This window comes from Rhinolophus sinicus, linkage group LG09 (genome assembly GCF_036562045.2).
Source record: "Rhinolophus sinicus isolate RSC01 linkage group LG09, ASM3656204v1, whole genome shotgun sequence".
In the NCBI taxonomy this organism is placed as follows: Eukaryota; Metazoa; Chordata; class Mammalia; order Chiroptera; family Rhinolophidae; genus Rhinolophus; species Rhinolophus sinicus.
The window spans coordinates 55855858-55875409 of NC_133758.1; the positions used below are offsets into that span (position 1 = coordinate 55855858).

The 19552-nt window shown below is 44.8% G+C and overlaps 1 protein-coding gene and 1 long non-coding RNA gene across 4 annotated transcripts in view; both read right to left on the minus strand.

Moving 5' to 3' along the window:
* Positions 1–2464: 2464 nt before the first annotated feature.
* On the minus strand, positions 2465–7237 carry LOC141573174 (uncharacterized). The gene is made up of 2 exons (XR_012498808.1): positions 6317–7237; positions 2465–2766 (listed from the first exon to the last, which is right to left on the minus strand). It is a non-coding gene; the product is annotated as an uncharacterized LOC141573174 (long non-coding RNA).
* Positions 7238–13216: 5979 nt separating this feature from the next.
* ALDH1L1 (aldehyde dehydrogenase 1 family member L1) overlaps positions 13217–19552 on the minus strand; it is a 133336-nt gene continuing 127000 nt past the window's right edge. For all 3 annotated transcript variants that reach the window (XM_074340450.1, XM_074340449.1, XM_019719138.2), the window contains 4 exons: positions 19077–19242; positions 16785–16890; positions 15332–15531; positions 13217–13522 (listed from right to left, as the gene is read on the minus strand). In XM_074340450.1, coding sequence (XP_074196551.1) covers positions 13467–13522; positions 15332–15531; positions 16785–16890; positions 19077–19242 — 528 coding nt within the window. In that variant the 3' untranslated portion in view covers positions 13217–13466. The remainder of the gene's footprint in view (positions 13523–15331; positions 15532–16784; positions 16891–19076; positions 19243–19552) is intronic.

A 19552-nucleotide genomic window follows, 5' to 3' on the forward strand; every position in this document is an offset into this window, starting at 1 on the left:
TCAGAACAAGCAAGTTATTGCAAAAACTGTAGGCAAGTCCAACAAACAGGAGAGGAACATTGTCTTATGGAGAAAAAGGAGGAAGTTGGGAGCAGTTGTTTTGAATGAAAGTCTATTGGAGAAAAGTGAGAGTTCAGAATGATGACTGCATCTTATTGGCTGGGTTGTTGGGGTAGTGTCATGCGGGGTCTCTTGTCTTGCTCCCTGCATAAGAATGCAGGATATGGCAAGGCCAAAAAGGAACACCAACGGAGCCATGGATGGGGGGTACATACCACTATATTCTCGCTGGCGGCTGGGTTGGAGACACAGGAAGCAGGAGCCACAAAATCCGCAACCTGCCGTCTGTTCCTCTGTCAAACAGCCAACCCCTTGCTAGCTGCAATCCGCACTTGCTAGCTCAGCCATGGCAGTTATATCAGTGGCTAATGGCTAACTGGTTACAGCTGATGGCCATCTACTACCCGAGCCAGCACTTTCCACCTGAGGCCAAGAGCCTAGAAACTGCTCTCTGGGAATCTGTCCCCACACTCCACCCCCCAGGGTCTCGCCTCACAATCTACAGACAAGCATGTTCCGTGAGGGGCCCTGTGTCGTATTAGCCTATAGGCACCTATGGGCAGAAAGAAATAGTAGTCATAGGAACCAACAATGGCAAATCCCTTCCATCTGGGAGGATACATGCTAGCTTTTTGTCCTGGGAAAGGAGGGTCGCTGCCACCGGCACTCCCTGGGTTGTGGTACAGACCTTTATGGCAGTGCTTGGGGTCCCTTGCGTAGTTTTAACATGTAGCAGAACAGGGGACCCCGTAATAGGCCATAGTGAGAGCACATAGGTTCCCTCAAAGTCGTTCTGGCATCGGGACCTCCATATACATATACTACAGTTACTTGCAGTGGCCACTTGACCACCATCCCTGGTGTCACTTGTAAATAATGGGTCAAACCAGCCCCCCATGGGGCTATCAGGCCCAACCACCGACAGTGGGGGCTTTTGATCCGTCAGGGCCAAGTCCATTGCTGCCGTTCCCCTGCTTTCAAGCATGTGGGTGCTGGCAGCAAAACGTTTCCATTTCTGCCATAGCCTGGCTTTAACAGTCTCACTTTTGGTAACTTGTATTTTTAGATTCCTATTTACAAAAGACTTCTCAGGAAGGTTTAATATATAATTATTCTGAAGCCTTATCACCAGAGTATTTATGTATGCTTTGATATATTATCTGCAAGTAACAATAATTTGGTCTTTGCCTTTGCAATATTTGTACTTAATCCCTGCTATAGTGCTTTGGCCAAAACTTCTGTACAATTAAGAAACAGTGGTGATGTCAAGCAATGTTGTTCCTTATCCGAATGAGAATATATCTACCGATTCAGCCTTAGAGATGAACAGTACATGGGATTCTCTTATATATGGAGTTTTATCCTCTCTAACTTACTTGAGGCATTGCTATAATTATTGTTCCCTCTGTCCCCTGCATTTTAATATTTTCCTCTCTCTATTGGAATATTCCCATCAGCATGTTTCATGCCACTATTTCTGGTCCTATTTCTGCAAATACTCTGAAAGAGTTGTCTATACTTTCTTTCCTAGTGTCTCCTCCCATTCCCCTTGCCCTGACCACTCCTCCAAAACAGCTAACATCAAGATCACACATACCTCGATGTTGACAAATCCAGGAATCAGTCTTTAGTTCTCACCTTACCGCGTTTGGCACAGTTGGTCAATGCCTACCTCCTCCTTAAATGCCCTTTCTGCACTTGGCTTCCAGGACATCACTCATTTGGTTCTCCTCATACCTCTGGCCACTTGTTGTCACTCACCTTTGCTGGCTCCTTCCCATCTCCCCAATCTCAAAATATGGCAATGCACAGGTCCTTCCCTTAGTCAGCAACTCTCCTCTATCTATACAGGTGCCCTAGCCAACCTCATCCAGGGGCATTAAATACCTTCAATGGTGATAACACTCAAATCTACATCTTCAGCCTGAACATCTCTTCTTAATTCTACCTATGTAATATGTCTTTTTGATATCTCTATATGGATGCTTCATAAGCATTTCAAATTTTATACATTCAAAACCAACCTGCTCAATTTTTCCTCCGAGCTTGCTTCTACTGTCATATCCATCTCACTAAATGGCACTTAGTCTTCCAGTTGTTCAAGCCAAACATCTGGAATTTATTCTCAACTCTTTTCTTTCCCTCACATCCCATACCTAATTCATCAGCAAATCTTATCAGTTCTACTTTCAAAAATGTTCAGAGAAATCATCTCTTCTACCACCACCACCTTTTTCTTTCACCTGAATTAGAGAAACAGCCTCCTAATGGCATCCTTGCTTCCATGCATGCCCCCTATATCTAATTTCCACACTGAAACATTGATTCCAATATTTCATTTCTTAAAATCATCTGTATCAGTTAGCTTTTGCAACATAAAACAAACAAAACCCAAAACTGCATGGCTGGAAGCAACAATCATTTCTTTATCTTAACATTCTATAACATTTAGACTGAGTCCAACCAAGTGGCCCTTCTGCTGGTCTCCTCAGGGACTTACTCATGCATATGCAGTCCGTTGCTGACCATCTAGGTGGCAGTGCCTCTGGTAACTGGCAATGCTGAACAACACATCTCTCATCTTCCGCTAGGCTGGTTGGGATTTTTCACAGGATTGGAGGTGATTCCAAGCACAGCAAGAGAGAAAGCCACATGTCTTCTTGAGGGTGAGCCTTGGCCCTGGCGCAAGGTGACATCTGCCACAGCCTATGGGTCAAAACAATCACAAAGCTTACCCACCTTCAAGGGATATAGAAATAAACTCTATATCTTGATGGAATCAGCTACAAAGGATTGTGGCCATTTTTATGATCCACCACACATTGAATGGCATCTCATATCATTCCCATCTCCCTTCAGATAGCTGTTCAAATCCCACCTTATCAGAAGGGCCTTTCCCAAGAATCCTATATAAAATATCTCACCAACCCCACTCTCACCACAAGACAACACTCCCCATTCCTTCACTGCTGTATTTTTCTCCAAACACTTATCACTATGTGATATACTATATTTATTTATTTGGTTTTCTGCTGTTTTTTTCCCCCACTAGAATGTATGCTTTACAAGGGCAGCAACTTCTTCATCCTAGAAGACTGTCTGACACATAGTAGGTGCTCAATATACATTTGTAGAATAAAGAGCTGGATAAATGACTGAAATAACTATTGATTTAATGTGACAATAATAGTAATAAAATTAGCTAATATTGAGCTCTGACATCTCACACACACACATGTTCTGAACACTTCACAGTCATTATGTCTTTTAACTCTTACAATTATCCTAGGAAATAAGGACTGTGATGAGCCCATTCTACAGATGTGAAAAACTAAGGATCACAGAGGTTAAGTATTTACCCAAAGTCACACAGTTAATAAGTGACAGACCTAGGATTTGAACATAAATATATGAAAATGGCATTTTATTGTGAATGGAAGTGATTCTATATTTTCCTTTAACCCATCCTTGTATTCCTGGGATGCACATGGTTTGGTCATAAAGAATTATTTGCTATATACAGCTGATTCAGTTTATGAGTATTTTATTGAGGATGTTGAATATCTTGACATTCATGTATTTGACTATACCTTTGGTTTTGTGCTATCTTTATTAAGTTTGGGCACTAGAGATGTGATAATTCTGTATAAAGAATTAGAAAGCTTTTCATCCTTTTCTATGTTCTAGAACATTGGTATGGAAAGTATCTATTTCTTCATAGTTAAAAATGTTCCTGGTGTGAGCTGAGACCTTTTTTAAGGGTGGTGATTAATGCTGCCCACTGATTTTCCGTTTCCCCTGTGTCCAGGCACATGGAGGTTGAACTTCCTGCCCCCTGGATTAGATGGACTCTGGCTAGCATGGGCCAGTTGGTCGGAGGCAGAAGCAACGTGTCGTTTCCAGTGAAGATCACCTAAGTGCTAACACAAGACTCTCCAGAATCTCTGTCCCTCTTCCAGGTGGATGTCCATGTCTTGGAACAGGAGCCCTGGAACACAGCGCCCAACAATCCATGATGGACATGCAGCATAAGCAAGAAACAAGCTTGTTGAGTTGTTAAGCTAGCCAAACCTGAATGATACAAGGGATAACTCTTTGGTGGCTTTTCCATGTTTTTCCAAAGGTTAATGAATCTAGTCAGGTTCTTGACTAGTTCTTGAAACAATTTTGGTAACATATTCTTTTTTTCTTAGAAGATAATCCATTGCAGTGAGAATTTAGAATGATTTTATTCATTTGGTCATTAAATATTTATTGAGCACTTACTGTACATGAGGCCCTGTTCTTGGCACTGGGAATAGTGAAGTAAAGAAACTGTGTTCTATCCTCATCCTTCTTTTTTTTAAATTTATTTAAGTGTGTTTTAGCAGGACCCATCAGCTCCAAGTCAAGTAGTTGTTCCAATCTAGTTGTGGAGAGAGGGTCACAGCTCACAGTGACCCATGCGGAGATCAAACTGGCAACCTTGTTGCTAAGATCAATGCGCTCTAACAAATTGAGCTAACTGGCCACCCCTCCTCATTCTTTTTTAAAAAGTGGGACCACAGTATTTATTTGTTCAATGAACAATAAAATTTTAATGTAACCTAGAACTTGGAAATTATCTACCCACTCCATGAATCATACATTTTATAAACCTCCATGAAGTTAACATTTATCTTGTCCTCACTGAGTATTAGGCATTTTCAAAACACCATGACTTTTTATAGATGAGGGGACTGAAGTGTAGAGGAAGATCAGTAACTCGTCAACAGCCAGGATGAGACACGTTTATGAATCTATTCATCCCTAGTTACCTTTAAATGCTCACTATGTACCAAGACTATGTTTCTAAGAGTGAGTTAGTCTCATACAGGCATTTCAGGCAAGACTGTATGTAAACATTTCAATTTGATGCTATTTGTAGAGTGACGTGAATCCTCATCTTTTAAATGTATTTATTGTTAAAACCCTTGACCTATTTGTAATTCAATTTATAAGGGCACTTCAATCCTTGGCCCAGCTCCGCAGACCCTACAACAGCTGGTGTCATGGTTAGAATACCTGCCAGGCATTGTCAGAGAATAGAAAGCAGACACCTCACTGCTCAACATGCCTTAAGATTTCACTTGGGAGAAGCAGCATTTTTGGACCGTTACTAATGGGATGCGCAGACCAACCAGGTACCCTAGGTGTGGACTCACATAACCAGGTGCTACCTGCAATGTTCTTTGTTGCTCTGCTCTGCTTTGCCCATGTCTCCTTGGGTACATGAGCCATCTCCAGTTTGGAGTTGCCCCAAAGGGTCAGTTCACAGGAAAACACAGGGAACAATGGGTAATTGTTGACTTTGGAGGGGAGAAGGGGAAGGGAGCTTATACCACATGCCCCACATTTTCTCTAAGACTATTTGCCTCTCTGCTGTTGAGGATCTACCCTCTCTTCCTTCCCCCCATATCACCCAGCTTGCCAGCTTCACCTTCTCCTCTTCCTTTTATTACATGGAGAAATCCTGTGACCATCTCTTGATCCTAAAATCCTCAGCAGCCCCTCTTTACTACATTAGAATATTTCTTCTAAATAAATGCAAGGCTCTCCCTGAAAAGGCTTCTGGTGAATTCCATTTCTTCAGACTCACCACATTTGGATCAAGTCAGATTAACAGAGAGCTCCAGTTTGAACCACAGCGGTCTGTCCACACTCCCACTCCCACTCCAGTTGGAGTAGTTGGATAGTATATTCTCCAACTCTACTACAAATGCAGTTGCTTGTACTGGTTGGGGTTTAACATATGCTCAGCCTACTTTGGGGCTGGTCACAAGAAACAGCTATCTGCAATTCACCACTCTACTGTAAAATAGTATAAGACAGTGGTCATCACATTGTAAAATTTTTTTTAGGGGGACTTATAATATGAATTTCTTCCCCTACTCCAGAAAAAAAAAAAGGTTTCTGTTATATTCCGACCATGGATTAGCTTCTCTTGTACTCTTCACGGCTAGAAACTGAGCTAAATTGGGACCCAACTTTAGAAGAGTGTATGATTTCACAGCTTCAGTATAAACCACACTCCTGATTTGATCTTTCTGCTGCATTCCTCTTTGTCCCGATATGCTCATGCATATTTTTATTTTGTTTATTATATTGCTAAACTGCCTCAAAGTCTTCTGTTAGCATGATGAAAAATAAACGCATTTAAAAATTGCAAAAAGAGAGTGGTAAAAGTTTATTTTTCCATGTAATAGTCTGCTGGCAAGTTTCCTTGGTTGATACACACCTCCATGATGCTGGGGATTTAAACTTCTTCCGTCATGTGCTGCTCCATCCCTTCACCCACTCCAGGTGCTGCCATAGCCACATGGTTGGAAAATGCCCACCACTTTGGTTACTGGATCTGCTTCCAGCCAGCCCAAGGAGAGGAAAAAAGGGACAGTGACATCTGACTCATCCTTTAAAAGGCATGTCTGGAAGTGGCACATATCCTTCCACTTGAATTCTGTTCATTAGGCCGGGTTCCATGATCATTGCCTAGCTGCAAAGGAGGCTGAGGATTCTTTCTTTGGAGCAGTCATGTGCTCAAACACCGCCAGGTGTAAAATTTGGGGCTTCTGTGACTTAAGAAAGAAGGAGACAAAGAAAAGGAAATGGGAAATAACTAACAGTCTTACAATCCTTACTGTGAGATAATAGAAACTACATTGCTCTCTACCCCTGGTTTCTAGCACAGAACTCCTGAAATCATTGCAATTTCCTAAGTGATAAGAACACTAGAAGCATCTTTTGTTGTAGTGAGGTGACTCTGAGTGGGCTCCCAGATGGCTCCTGGACAAGAGCTGGGCACCAGAAAGACCAAACCATGATTAGAAGCTTGGAATTTTCAGTCCTCCTCCCCACTTCTCTAGAGGGGTGAGAGGAGTTGGAAACTGAGTTAATAATTGATCATGGCTACATGAGGAGGACTCCATAAAATCCCAATAGTATGGGGTTCAGAGAGCTTCCAGGTTGGCAAACACATCCACACTGGGAGAGTGATGCACCCCAATTCCACAGGGACAGAAGCTCTTATGCTAAGGACCCTCCCAGACCTCGCCCTATGAATCTCTTCATCTGGCTGTTCATCTGTGTGTTTTTTTCTTCTCTCTCATTTTTTACAGAATTTCTTTCTATTTCTTTTTTATTAGTTTCAGGTGTACAAAACAATGTAATAGACATTTGTCATTTATATCCCTCACAAAGTGACAACCCCCACCCCCCATCTACTACCCCTCTGACATCACATACAGCCATTACATTTCCACTGTCTCTATTCCAAACGTTGTACTCCGCTTCTTGTAACCATATATATATATATATATATATATATATATATATATATATATAATTATATTTGACATTCATTATTGTTCAGCTTCAGCTTCAGGTGTACAGTGCAGTGATCAGACATCTACTTCTTCCCTGAGGTGGTCTCCCTAACGGGACAAGTGTCCATCGGATACCCTACAAAATCTTTACATCATTGATTACATTCCCCAAATTGACTTTTGTATCCCCGTGGCAATGTTGTGGTTACCGACTGTGCTTTCTAATCCCCTCACCTTCCCCCTTACCCCCACCCCCCCCTACCATCTAGCATTACGCAAAATGAAATAAGTCAGACAGAGAAAGACAAATACCATATGATCTCACTTACATGGGGAATCTAAAGAAAAGAATAAATGAATGAACTAATCAGAAAGAGTCTCAGAGACATAGAGGAAAAACTGAGTGTTCATCTGTGTTTTTTAATCATATCTATTATTATATAATAAATTGGTAAATGTTAGTAAGTATTTCCCTGAGTTCTGTGAGCCCCTCTAGCAAATTAATTGAACTTAAGAGGTGGGGGGGGCATGGGAACCTCTAATTTACAGCAAAGTTGGATAGAAGTTGGAGGTAACCTGAGGACGTACTACTTGTGATTGACATCTGAAACGGGGTGGGAGCAGTCTTGTGAGACTGAGACCTTAACCTACAGGGTCTGACACCATCTTCAGGTAGACAGTGTCAAAATTGAGTTAAATCACAGGACACTCAGCTGCTGTTGCAGAGAATTGCTTTGTGTGGGAAAACCCCTCACACATTTGGTGACAAGAAGTGTCAGAAGTGAACTGTTGTATGTAAAACCATTTTCTACCCATGTGGATATAGCAGTACCTAGAGTTGGAAGAGGGATGGAACAGCACACACAGGCGAGAAATACATAGGAGGGGAAAACTGGGTGGTTTTTCTTATATGTTCATCTTATAGTTTCAGGAGATCTCTTGAAGTGGGGGAAGATTAGGAACCCAGTCCTACACATCTAAACCAAAGGTCTCAAATAGAACTCTAGTGGGCACCCTGGCTAAAACCAATCTCTATGTGCATGTCCAAAGAAGGGAGAAAAGTGTTTTTTGGCTTGATTTGGGTTTGGATAGGCCTGTGCTTGAGGTGTTGCCTGCTTTTCCGCTGTGAAGGACTGTTTACAGGGAAGCCAGTACTGACTCCTCTGGATGCCTTGCATTGGGAAGTGTGTGAAAAGACCAGCTGAGGGCCAGCTGCATTAGCCTGGACTCTGCTATTGATGCCCTGGCTCTGGGGGTGTTGGAAGTGAAACAATGGGGACCTGGGAAAGGGGCAGATGTGGGACTTGTCTGGTCTGATGTAAGTCACTGTGTTAAGGCAGGTCCACACCCCCTTCTAACAGGAAAGGTGATTCTCCATCAGTCATGATCTATGCTGAGGTAAGGAACAGAGACTAAAAGCTCTTTCTTTCCTTCTGTAGCCATCAAGACTTGAAGCCAGGCACTCCAGGAGCACTCCATGGGTGGGGATGAGCTCACCTTGCATGGGCTGGCAGGTGGGAAATGGGCAAGGAGATGCTTTCAGTGGGGCCTAGCTGGGGGTCTGGGATTCAGGGCTCTGAGTTGCCCCATGCAATAGGAGTTGTTATTTATTCCTGACCCTCTAAGAAGGTTTTGTAAGACGTTGCAGCCTTGTGGCAGTGGGACTCGGGGTGTCAAAAGGAGGGCCCACTTCACATTTGGGGTGTATTAGACACGTGGGGAATAGAGGTTCCTCACCCCATGGCGGGAGTGGTGTCAATGGGGTGTCCTGCTCCCTTAGACCATAGCAGCTAAGGCCTGACAGAGAGGGAACTCCCAAGTGGGCCTAGTTCCTAGCACTGGAGAGAATCTAGGGATGCAATACTGAGGTATATAGGCAGAGGGGGGTTTCAAAGTCTTCACCAACTAAGGGGAATGCAATTTCAATTATCTGTGTGAGCTTGGGCAATTAAACTTCTCTGCCTTAATTTCCTTGTTTATAAATGTGGATAAAAATAATTGAGCTAATGGAAGGATTACATGAGATAAATACATAGAAAAGGTCTGGAATTCCACCAGACAACCAGTTTATTACTGGCTATTATTATCCTTCACAAGGGGAGGTTTGAATGGACCCTCTATAAGACTATATCCTGAATGGAAGAGAAAGGATAATGGAGCAATGGAGGAAGGCCAGGCTTGAGGCCTGGGAGGAGATGGGAGGAATTTCATAGGTCCCTGTAGGACAGAGTCCGCTAGTGGGGAGGACTGAAGAGGCTACTGAACAAGCAAAAGCTGGGCCAGGACCACCAGCACAACCAGGGGTCTGCAGAGGGGCAGAGCCAGGTGGGGGTGGGGGCTTGGCATGCCAAAAAGAGCTTGACATGTGAGGTAAACTGAGGCATTAGACAGTAAGGGGGGTTGTAGCATTTTTGACTTAGGAGAGGGTGAGCACAGTGGAGGCTCCAGGCTACAGCAGGGTGAGAGGGCAACTTGAAAGAGAGAAGAAAATGCAGGAGGGAGGTCAGTGGGCCAGGGGAATTCTGAGACACAGAAGATACAAGATAGGGCAAAATAAGTGGCAATTTTACTTCTTCATACCCAATTTGGATTCCTATACCTCTTTCTCTTGCCTAATTGCTCTGGCGAGGACTTTCAGTACTACGCTGAATAACAGTGGTGATGGGGGCATCTTTGTCTTGTTCTTGATCTTAGAGAAAAAGCTTTCAGTTTTTCACCATTGAGTATGATATTAGCTGAGGGTTTGTCACATATGGCCTTTATTATGTTCAGGTACTTTCCTTCTACGCATTTTATTGAATGTTTTAATCATAAATGGATGTTGTATCTTATCAAATGCTTTTTCTGCATCTGTTGATAAGATCATATGATTTTTAGCCTTTATTTTATTAATGTGGTGGTAATCTTTGTGCCCCTGGAATGAACTCCACTTGATTCTTTATATAGAAAAATCCTAAAGATTCCACCAAAAAACTATTAGAAATATAAACACAGTAATGTTGCAAGATACAAAATCGATGTACAAAAATCCATTGCATTCCTATATACTAACAATGAAATTTCAGAAAAAGGAATAAAAAAAAAATTCCATTTGCAATTTCAACAAAAAGGACAAAATATTTAGGAATAAACTTAACAAAAGATGTGAAGGACCTATACACTGAAAACTACAAGACATTATTTTTAAAAAATTGAAGAAGACACAAAGAAATGGAAAGATATTCCATGTTCATGGATTGGAAGAATCAACATAGTCAAACTGGCCATATTATCCAAAGCAATATACAGATTTAATACAATCCCCATCAAAATTCCAGTGGCATTCTTTAAAGAAATAGAACAAAAATATTATCAGATTTGTATGGAACCACAAAGGACCCCAAAAAGCCAAAGCACTCCTGAGTAAAAAGAGCAAAGTCAGAGGTATCACACTCCCTGACTTAAAATTAAACTACAAAGAGACAATAATCAAAACAGCATGCTATTGGGCCAGCCTGGTGGCTCAGGCGGTTAGAGCTCCATGCTCCTAACTCCAAAGGCTGCTGGTTCGATTCCCACATGGGCCAGTGGGCTCTCAACCACAAGGTTGCCAGTTCAATTCCTCGAGTCCCGCAAGGGATGGTGGGCAGCGCCCCTTGCAACTAAGATTGAACACAGCATCTTGAGCTCCCGCTGAACTCCGGGATGGCCCAGTTGGTTGGAGCAAGTCCTCTCAACCACAAGGTTGCCGGTTTGACTCCCGCAAGGGATGGTGGGTTGTGCCCCCTGCAACTAGCAACGGCAACTGGATCTGGAGCTGAGCTGTGCCCTCCACAACTAAGATTGAAAGGACAACAACTTGAAGCTGAATGGCACCCTCCACAACTAAGATTGAAAGGACAACAACTTGACTTGGAAAAAAAAAAAAGTCCTGGAAGTACACACTGTTCCCCAATAAAGTCTTGAAAAAACAAACAAACAGCATGCTATTGGCAGAAAACAGACACAAAGACCAATGGAACCGAATTGAGAACCAAGAAATAAACCCACATATGTATGGGCAAGTGATTTTTGACAAAGGAGCCAAAAATATACAATGGAAAAATGCAAACCTCTTCAATAAATGGTGCTGGGAAAATTGGAAAGCCACACGTAAAAGAATGAAACTAGACTGCTATTTGTCACCATACACAAAAATTAACTCAAAATGGGTCAAAGACCTAAATATAAGACCAGAACCAAGAAAAAACATAGAAGAAAACAGAGGTACTAAACTTATGGACCTTAGTCTTAGAGAGGATTTTATTAATTTGACCTCAAAGGCCAGGGAACCAAAAGCAAAAATAAATGAATAGGACTATATCAAACTAAAAAACTTCTGCACACCAAAACAACTATCAACAAAACAAAAGGTAACCAACCGAATGGGAGAGAAGATATTTGCAAACAACACCTCTGATAAGGGGCTAATATCCAAAATATATAAGGAACTCATACAACTCAACAACAAAAATACCCAAACAAACCAATTAAAAAATGGGCGGAGTTCCTGAACATACACTTCTCCCAATAAGACATACAACCAGGCAACAGATAAAAAGATGTTCAATTCACATAAGGGAAATGCAAATCAAAACCACAATGAGGTATCACCTCATACCTGTTGGAATGGCTACAATCAACAAGAAAATAAATAACAAGTGTTGGAGAGGTTGTAGAGAAAAAGGTATACACTGCTGGTGGGAACATATATTGGTACAGCCACTATGGAAAACAGTATGGAGATTCCTCAAAAAATTAAGAATAGAGTTACCATATGACCCAGTAATCCCTCTTCTGGGAATCTACCCAAAAATGTTGAAAACATTTATTCATAAAGATATATGTACCTCTCTGTTCATTGCAACATTATTCACAGTAACCAACACATGGAAACAAACAAGTGTCCTTCGATAGATGATTGGATAAAGAAGATGTGGTACATGTATACAATGGAATAACTGCTCAGTCATAAGAAAAGATGAAATACTGCCATTTATGACAACATGGATGGATCTTGAGCATATCACGCTAAGTGAAGTCAGATGGAAAACGTCAAGAACCATATCATTTCACTCATGTGGGATATGAAGTAGAAAGCAACAAATGAACAAATAAGACAAAAAAAGAAAACAAACAAACAAAATCGCAAACATAGACAATAGTATGGTGGATACCTGAGGGAAAGGAGGATGGTGGAGGTAGAAATATACGATGACAGGAGACTTGACTTCGCGTGAACACAAAATGCAATATATAGATGATGTATTATAGAATTGTACACTTAAAAATATATAATCTTATTAACTGATATCACATGAATAAATTCAATAAAATTAAAAAAAAAAAAAGATAGGGCAAAAGATGGAGCATTCCAGGTATGGAATGCTAGCCTGGGGCAATGACCCATGGTGGTCCAGGGACAGCCTCCTGCTGCAATGTTCTTGAATTAGAAGTCAGCTGAGTCCTATTTGCCTCAGGGAGGCTCCCACAACAGTCTGTATCTGTTGGGGGAATGGGGTTGCATCACATTTGGCTTCCTTGGCTCTTCCTGCTTCCTCTCCTTAGTGTTTGGGGCAGTGTGTGGGGGTACCCCCACAAACCTCTCAAACACCTAATTCCACCTCATCATCTTTTTTGAGGCCAGAGCTGACACACATTCATTTCTCACTTCTGTGTATCTCACCAAGGTGACTGATTGGCTCTCCCAGTCCCTGTGACCTCACTTGTGTGTCAGGACTTGCAGGGTCACCCAGGGCACACCTAGACGGATGAAGAGACACACACAAGGTGCAGGCTGCTGCTGATCAGAACCTTTATTTGCCCTGGGTTCTCTTTCTTACCCAGCCAAATGTCACTCTGATTGGACGGGGGTTGGGGTACAGGTCCCAGACAGGGACAGGAGATGCAGGCAGGAGGATTCCATCAGCTGCTTCTCGTGGAGGTACCATGTATCAGGAGGGGGTGAGAAGGGCAATAGAATTGCCAGGGGAGGCAGGTCAGATTGTGGAGGGTGAGCTGGAGGCTTTCTTCTCACTAGACCTTTCTTCAGTACTCGACAGTAATTGTTTTGACCCGCAGGTACTCATTCAGGGCTGCCTCTCCTGCAAGACAGTGCGTGCCGTTGGAACCATCATCATCATAGAGACTCCTGCATGCTTATTATCTCATGGATCACTACATCAACCCCAGCTCAGCCCATTACAGATGAGAAACCAAGGCCTGGGGGGTCAGCTGCCAGTGAAAGAGGGACCAGGATTCCAATAGGCATTGGAATACAGAACCAATCTGAGGCCACCATACCAGAGACTTCCCTAGCTTCAGCGACCTCCTCTTAAGGGAGGGCAGCCCCATCAGTTCCAGGGCAGCTGAAAGTTTCTCTTGGTGCCTTCCTATTACCCAGATGTGCCAGCCTCTCCCACTGCTGCCTCCCAACCAATTCCAGATCAAGTTGTGATTAGGAAAAGGGGTGCCTTACAGGGCCCCTGAGACCCCTGGAATTCAACTGTGCTAAGTGGTGAGTATTTGTTGGCCCCATAACCAGCATGAGGAGCCTGTGGCTGCCTGACAACTCCCCCCGACACAAAGCCTGGGTCCAAGAGCCATGTTTCCCTGATGCTGCTGCCAACATTGTTTTCACCACCAGCTGGGGTCCATTGAGGTCTCTGGCCCATCCCAAGTTTGGAAGGCCTGGCTTGTGGGAGAAGGACACAGAGGACAAAGGAAGGAGAGGCTGGGGGAGCTTGCAGGGGCAGAGTCATAAGTGACAGAGATCATATCCTGGGGACTCAGCACCCGTAGTCTCCCTGGATGATGGTCCTCGTGGATTTTCATGGAAGACACCAGGAAAATAGCCCAGAGATGGCAAGGACAGAGGGTACAGGAGTGTCCAGCATGTGTATGTGTGTGTGTATGTGTGTGTGTGAGCTCTGGCTCTGCATGCAGTGTTTATGTGGTGTCAGGCTTTTGGGGGTGTTGTTGGGCTCTATTCACAAGCATTCTTGGAGCTTCCCACAGGATTTAAAAGATGGAGCAAAGGAGAAAAAACAGTAAGTGCCCTTTGGTTTCAGCCTCAATGTGAACATCCCTGAGTACCCTGAGCTGGGCAGGGGAGGTCTGGAAGGATGGAGGTGTCTAAGAGACAGTGTGCTGCTCTCTTATACCTTTTGGCCTCTGCCAAGCTCGGCATCAGAGCTGTGATTCCCAACTGGAGCTAGTCCCCAACTGCTGGCTTCCAGAGTGGCAGGATATGGAGAAATGGGACTCACCCTAAGTCAAGCAGCAGTTCAGCGAAAGAGGAGTACTGGAGCAGAACTCCACTTTCACCAGCAGATCAGGCCAGGCTTGCATTCAGCTTCCTACCGTGGTGACCTTGTCTCTACACTAGGAACTCACACTGCCCCAGTAGGCACCCATGGCTTTCCCTCTCTCTGAGGATGAAACTTGACGACTGACTGTGATCCCTGGGCCCCACCATTTGGCCCCTGCCTGCCTCTTGGGCCTGCTCTCCTCCTGTCCTCTCTACCCTGGGCCCACACCAGCCTCTCCTTGCAGCTCCAAGACCAAAGCTGGTTCCATCAGGACTTGCCATTCCCTCTTCTAGGAACATGTACCCCTGGTCTTTATGGCTGGCTCCTTCCACCATTGGGGTCTCAGGGCAGGTGCCACCTCCTCAGACAGGCCCTTCCTGGCTCCAGGCTAAAGTTGCTCTCCCAGTATCCTCACCCAGATCACTTTGTCTTGTCTGCTTCCTAGCACTCTTCACTTTCTAGAAGGATCTTGTTTACTGCCTTAATTATCACTTGTCCTCTCACAGTAAGAAGTGAGCACCATCTTGTCAATGCTACACGCCTGATCCCTTGGACAGGATCTGGCACCAAGTGACCTCTAACAGATATTTAGGATTAGGTTACCCAGGTCTTTGCCAAATCCAGACTGCTTGAACCCTCCGAAGGGAGCAGCCACGTCGGTCTTGTTGTATGTGTTGATGAATACGGTGCCTGCCTCCAGCTTGTCACTGACGTATAAGGCCTTGCTGATGTCCCTGGTGAAGACTCCAGAGGCCAGGCCAAATTCTGTGGCATTGGCCCGAGACAGCACAGTGTCCACGTCACTGCAGGGAAAATCCAGGAAGAACTTGGTGAAGGAGGATTGGGTAGCAGCCCTGGACTTGGGACTCAGAGAGACCTGCACCTCCCCCACAGAGGAGCTCAGGCCCCTCAAAGCTCCCCACCACTCAGGACCTTCTGAGGAGAAACATTCCAGGCCTACAGCAAGAGTAGAGGAGACAGGACTACAAAGAGAGAAGGACAGAGTTAAAGAGACGAGGAAGAGCAGAGTAGAATTTGCACACAGACGACCACAAGGACACTTTGGGTCAACAAGGGCGAGCCCCTCACTTTACAGACAGGGTGATGGGAGCCCAGAGAGAGGCAAAAGGGGTCCCTACAACACCTGGAAAGGTACATGCACTGAGTATTCCCCAGGGAGCCATGTCTGGGGTGTCCCCATCTCAGACATCATAGGCTTGAAGACTTAGCACAGTATTTGCTTGGTAGATGGCAAATTATTCTAATAAAAAATCAGCGTGTAATGATAATTTTGATATTTTGACAGTTGGAAGGATAGTGTGTTAGGATGAGGTGCCATTTTGTAATCTGCTTAAAGGTTCTACTCTGAAAACTAATAATCCATAAAAGAACTTGTAGTAGATCAATGTGGCCACAGAGTCAAATCCTTCTTCTTTTAAACCCAGGCTGGTCTTGGTGACTTGCTGGACAAATAGGACATGATGAATGTTAGGTTCTGGGCTTTCTGAGGCTGATCAATGGATCTTGAGAAACCTTGAGGCTTACACTCAGCCTCTGCGGGGGAGCCAGATGCAGAGCAGAGGCTCTGAGGCTGCCATGGGGGAAAGAACCTATAAGGTGTCCCAGAGCCAACTGGAAGACAGCCACTCCAAATGTCCTGATTGAGGGCCAGACGTGGCACAGAGCAGAGGCAGGATGGACCCATCAAACCCTAACAAAATTGCAGATTCATGAGTGAAATAAATAACTGTTACTATTCCAAGCCATTGAGTTTTGGGGTAGTTTATTATACATCAGTAGACAATTAGGACAGATACCAACACACTAAGAGAGCCATCCAGAGACACAAAGGACACTCACAGTAGGACCCAAAGCCCTACCAGTCCCCTGGGGCTCTCCTCACCTCAGTGGTTGATGAGGACTCTGCAGACGGCCAGATTTTGTCCACAGCTCCCACCCCATCTGAGTTCTCCTTCTGTCCCCAAAGCTCATGTGAAGCCCCCAGAACCACCCAGGAAGAATCAGGCTCTTGAGAGACATAAGCAGAGATCCCTACCCGTTAGCAAACCGAGAGATGATCATGATGGGCCCGAAGGACTCCTCCTTGGCTATGAACATGTGGTCCTCCACGTCTGTGAAAACGGTTGGCTGGAAAAAGAAACCTGGGGGGGGGGCCGGGGGAGGGGAGACAGAGGTCTGTGGCATTCAGGAAAGCCATCCTCCAGTAGTCCTGCCTCTCCCTGTCCATGCTGAGTCTCACCAGCCACTATGCACACATCCCACTCCAGCAATGCAATTCGTGACATCTGTGTGGTAGATGCCACATACTGTGGGGTGCTTTCCTGCCCGAGGCATACGAATTCATGGGAGCCCCTAAACCCTTTCAAATAAATGCTGCTGAGGAAAATGAGGCTTAGAGTTGGTCTGTAATAGAGCTGACATCCGGATCCAAGTCTGTCCAAGGCCAATGCAGAAGCTCAAGATCACAAAAAAGACGAGGTTTTCTAGTGACATCGAATCTGAAAACATATCTGGATTCTTTGGCTAGTGCAGCCTCCCAGATGGCTCTCCATTGGAACCTGTGGCATGGTGATGGGGAGGAGATTTGGCTAGGACCTCCCAGGACTGTCTCCCTTCTCCCTTTTCCTCTGCCCTGCTCTGGGCTCCACCATGAGCACTGTATGTCCGTGCTTCCTTGTCCTCTGGCTTCCAGTAGGTTTGGTCACTAGGAGGCAACCCCTGTCCTACAGTTCTGCTCTCACTGGGTCCCAGGAATTCTGCTCCCTCCTCTTGCTCCTCAGGTCAGGTGGTGATGGTGAGGGTTCCCCATTGTTCCTAGTTCCTTGGTGCTGCATCCCCGAACTGCTCTTTGAACAATGCCTTCATTTCACTCTCTCCCATCAACCCCTGAACTCTGGCATCATGGAACCCCTAGTCAAGTTGGAGCTGTGAAGGCGGTAGGCAAACAGTGGCAGTACAGTGGTTATGAAACTCTGTTGAGGTATGAGGTGTCCAGGAGCACCTGTGATGACCTGTGCTTGGCTGTCATTTGAACTGGATAATGAGTTCACCAGGTGGGGAAACCAGGGAGGTATTCACCCAGCAGAGGAGTGGCAAATGCAGTGAGAGCAATAAAATGAGACTCATGTACAGAGGGAGAGTTGAGCATGGCCAGAGTATGGGTCAAAGGCAAGCAAGTTAGACGCAGATCATGAGAGACCCCTGGTGGGAAGTTAGGGAGTTTGAGCTTGTTGCTACAGGATGATGGGTCACAGTGGAAGTGTTCCAACATTGGGTGAGACATAACCAAACCTCTGGCAACTGCATAAGTAAAGGATTAGCAGGGTTCAGTGGGTCCTGCAGGAAGCTTCCATGACAGTCCAAGCGAAATGAGATTCAGAGTCGGCCCAATGGTGACATGGATACAGGAGAGGCAAGATTTACATATTTAAGAGCATTAGGCAATTAATTAAAAGTAGGAGGTCAAGAAAAGAGAGGAGTCTAGAATTAATTCTTTTCTTCCCTCCTTTATTCCATCAAATTAACTCAGGCTTGGTATGAGGCTTGGAGCTGGCACGAAGGACCTAACAGTGTAGAGGAAACACATGGCTCCTGTTCCTCTGGATCAGGCAGTCTAATGGGGAAGCAGCTCAAATAATCCAGAGGAGCTCCTGCTCCTCTGGCTCTGCTGACTTGATTAAATGGAAGATTCTAGGGAGGCAGTTGTGTGTGTCTGGGATCAGGTTGGGTCTGGGGACACTGTGATCATGTGATGGATTTGGTACCTTTGAGTTTGAAGGGCCTGGGGGACATGTAGGTGGAGGTGTCTAGGTAGTCAGGAGTTTTGAGTGAGGAGGAGCCTTGGAGACAGATATTTGGGAGGGTCTGAGTCATTGTGTAGGGTTATATCCTCCAGGAAAAGTGTCTAACATAAGGAGTGCTCCAAACTCAGGACAGACTTGGGGATGTACCTACATTTAAGATACATGTGGAGAGTGAGCTTCCAGTAAAGAGCAACTGCTGACAAATAACAGTGAAAGATAGGAAAACCACGGAATCCTGGGCCATGGAATCCATGGGAGGAAAGAATGTCAAGGATGTGGTGATGTTAGTGGTAAGTCAGAGTCTACTATAATACAGATTAAACCAGCACTGACTATGCTTTCAGTTCTGGTAGCTTCACCTTGCCAGTCCCACACCTGGTCTGGCAGGTGTCCAAATAGCCAAGGCCACCCCATCCAAGGTACCTGGACTTTAGACACCTCCAGTTAGAACTGGGCAGAAAACCACAGGCCATGCTGCTTCATGCCTCAATTTACCCAAGTGGGCCAGGAGCGCTCTGACTTACCTGGTCGAGGGACTTGATTCCCACCACAGACTAGTGTGGCCCCTTCCTTCACACCATGTTGGCAATACTCTATCAGTTTCTGTAGGTGGGCTTGGTGATTCTGTGGCCCGTGGTTGGTATCCCGGTCTAGAGGGTTGCCAATCTTCATCTTCGTCACTTCTTCTACCTGTGGAAAGTCCTTCCAGTCAGGTCTCACTCAGGTGCTGCAGTTTCTGACTTTGCTCATAATCTGACCTCCCCTCCCATGTTTGCACTTTTGGTGACTAACCACTGGCTCCTGAAGAAAGTCCACATGCCAGTTTCAGGAACTCAGGGAGTTCCATATTCTGGTTCCCAACCTGCCTTCCAGGCTGAAACCCAAATGTATGCCACATATAAGGAGACCTGAGCCTAGTGTCAGATATGCTGGGAAACGCAGTTGTGCAGGGATACAGGACAGTGAAAAAGAGAGGCAGGCTGTGCATGTGTCAGTGAGG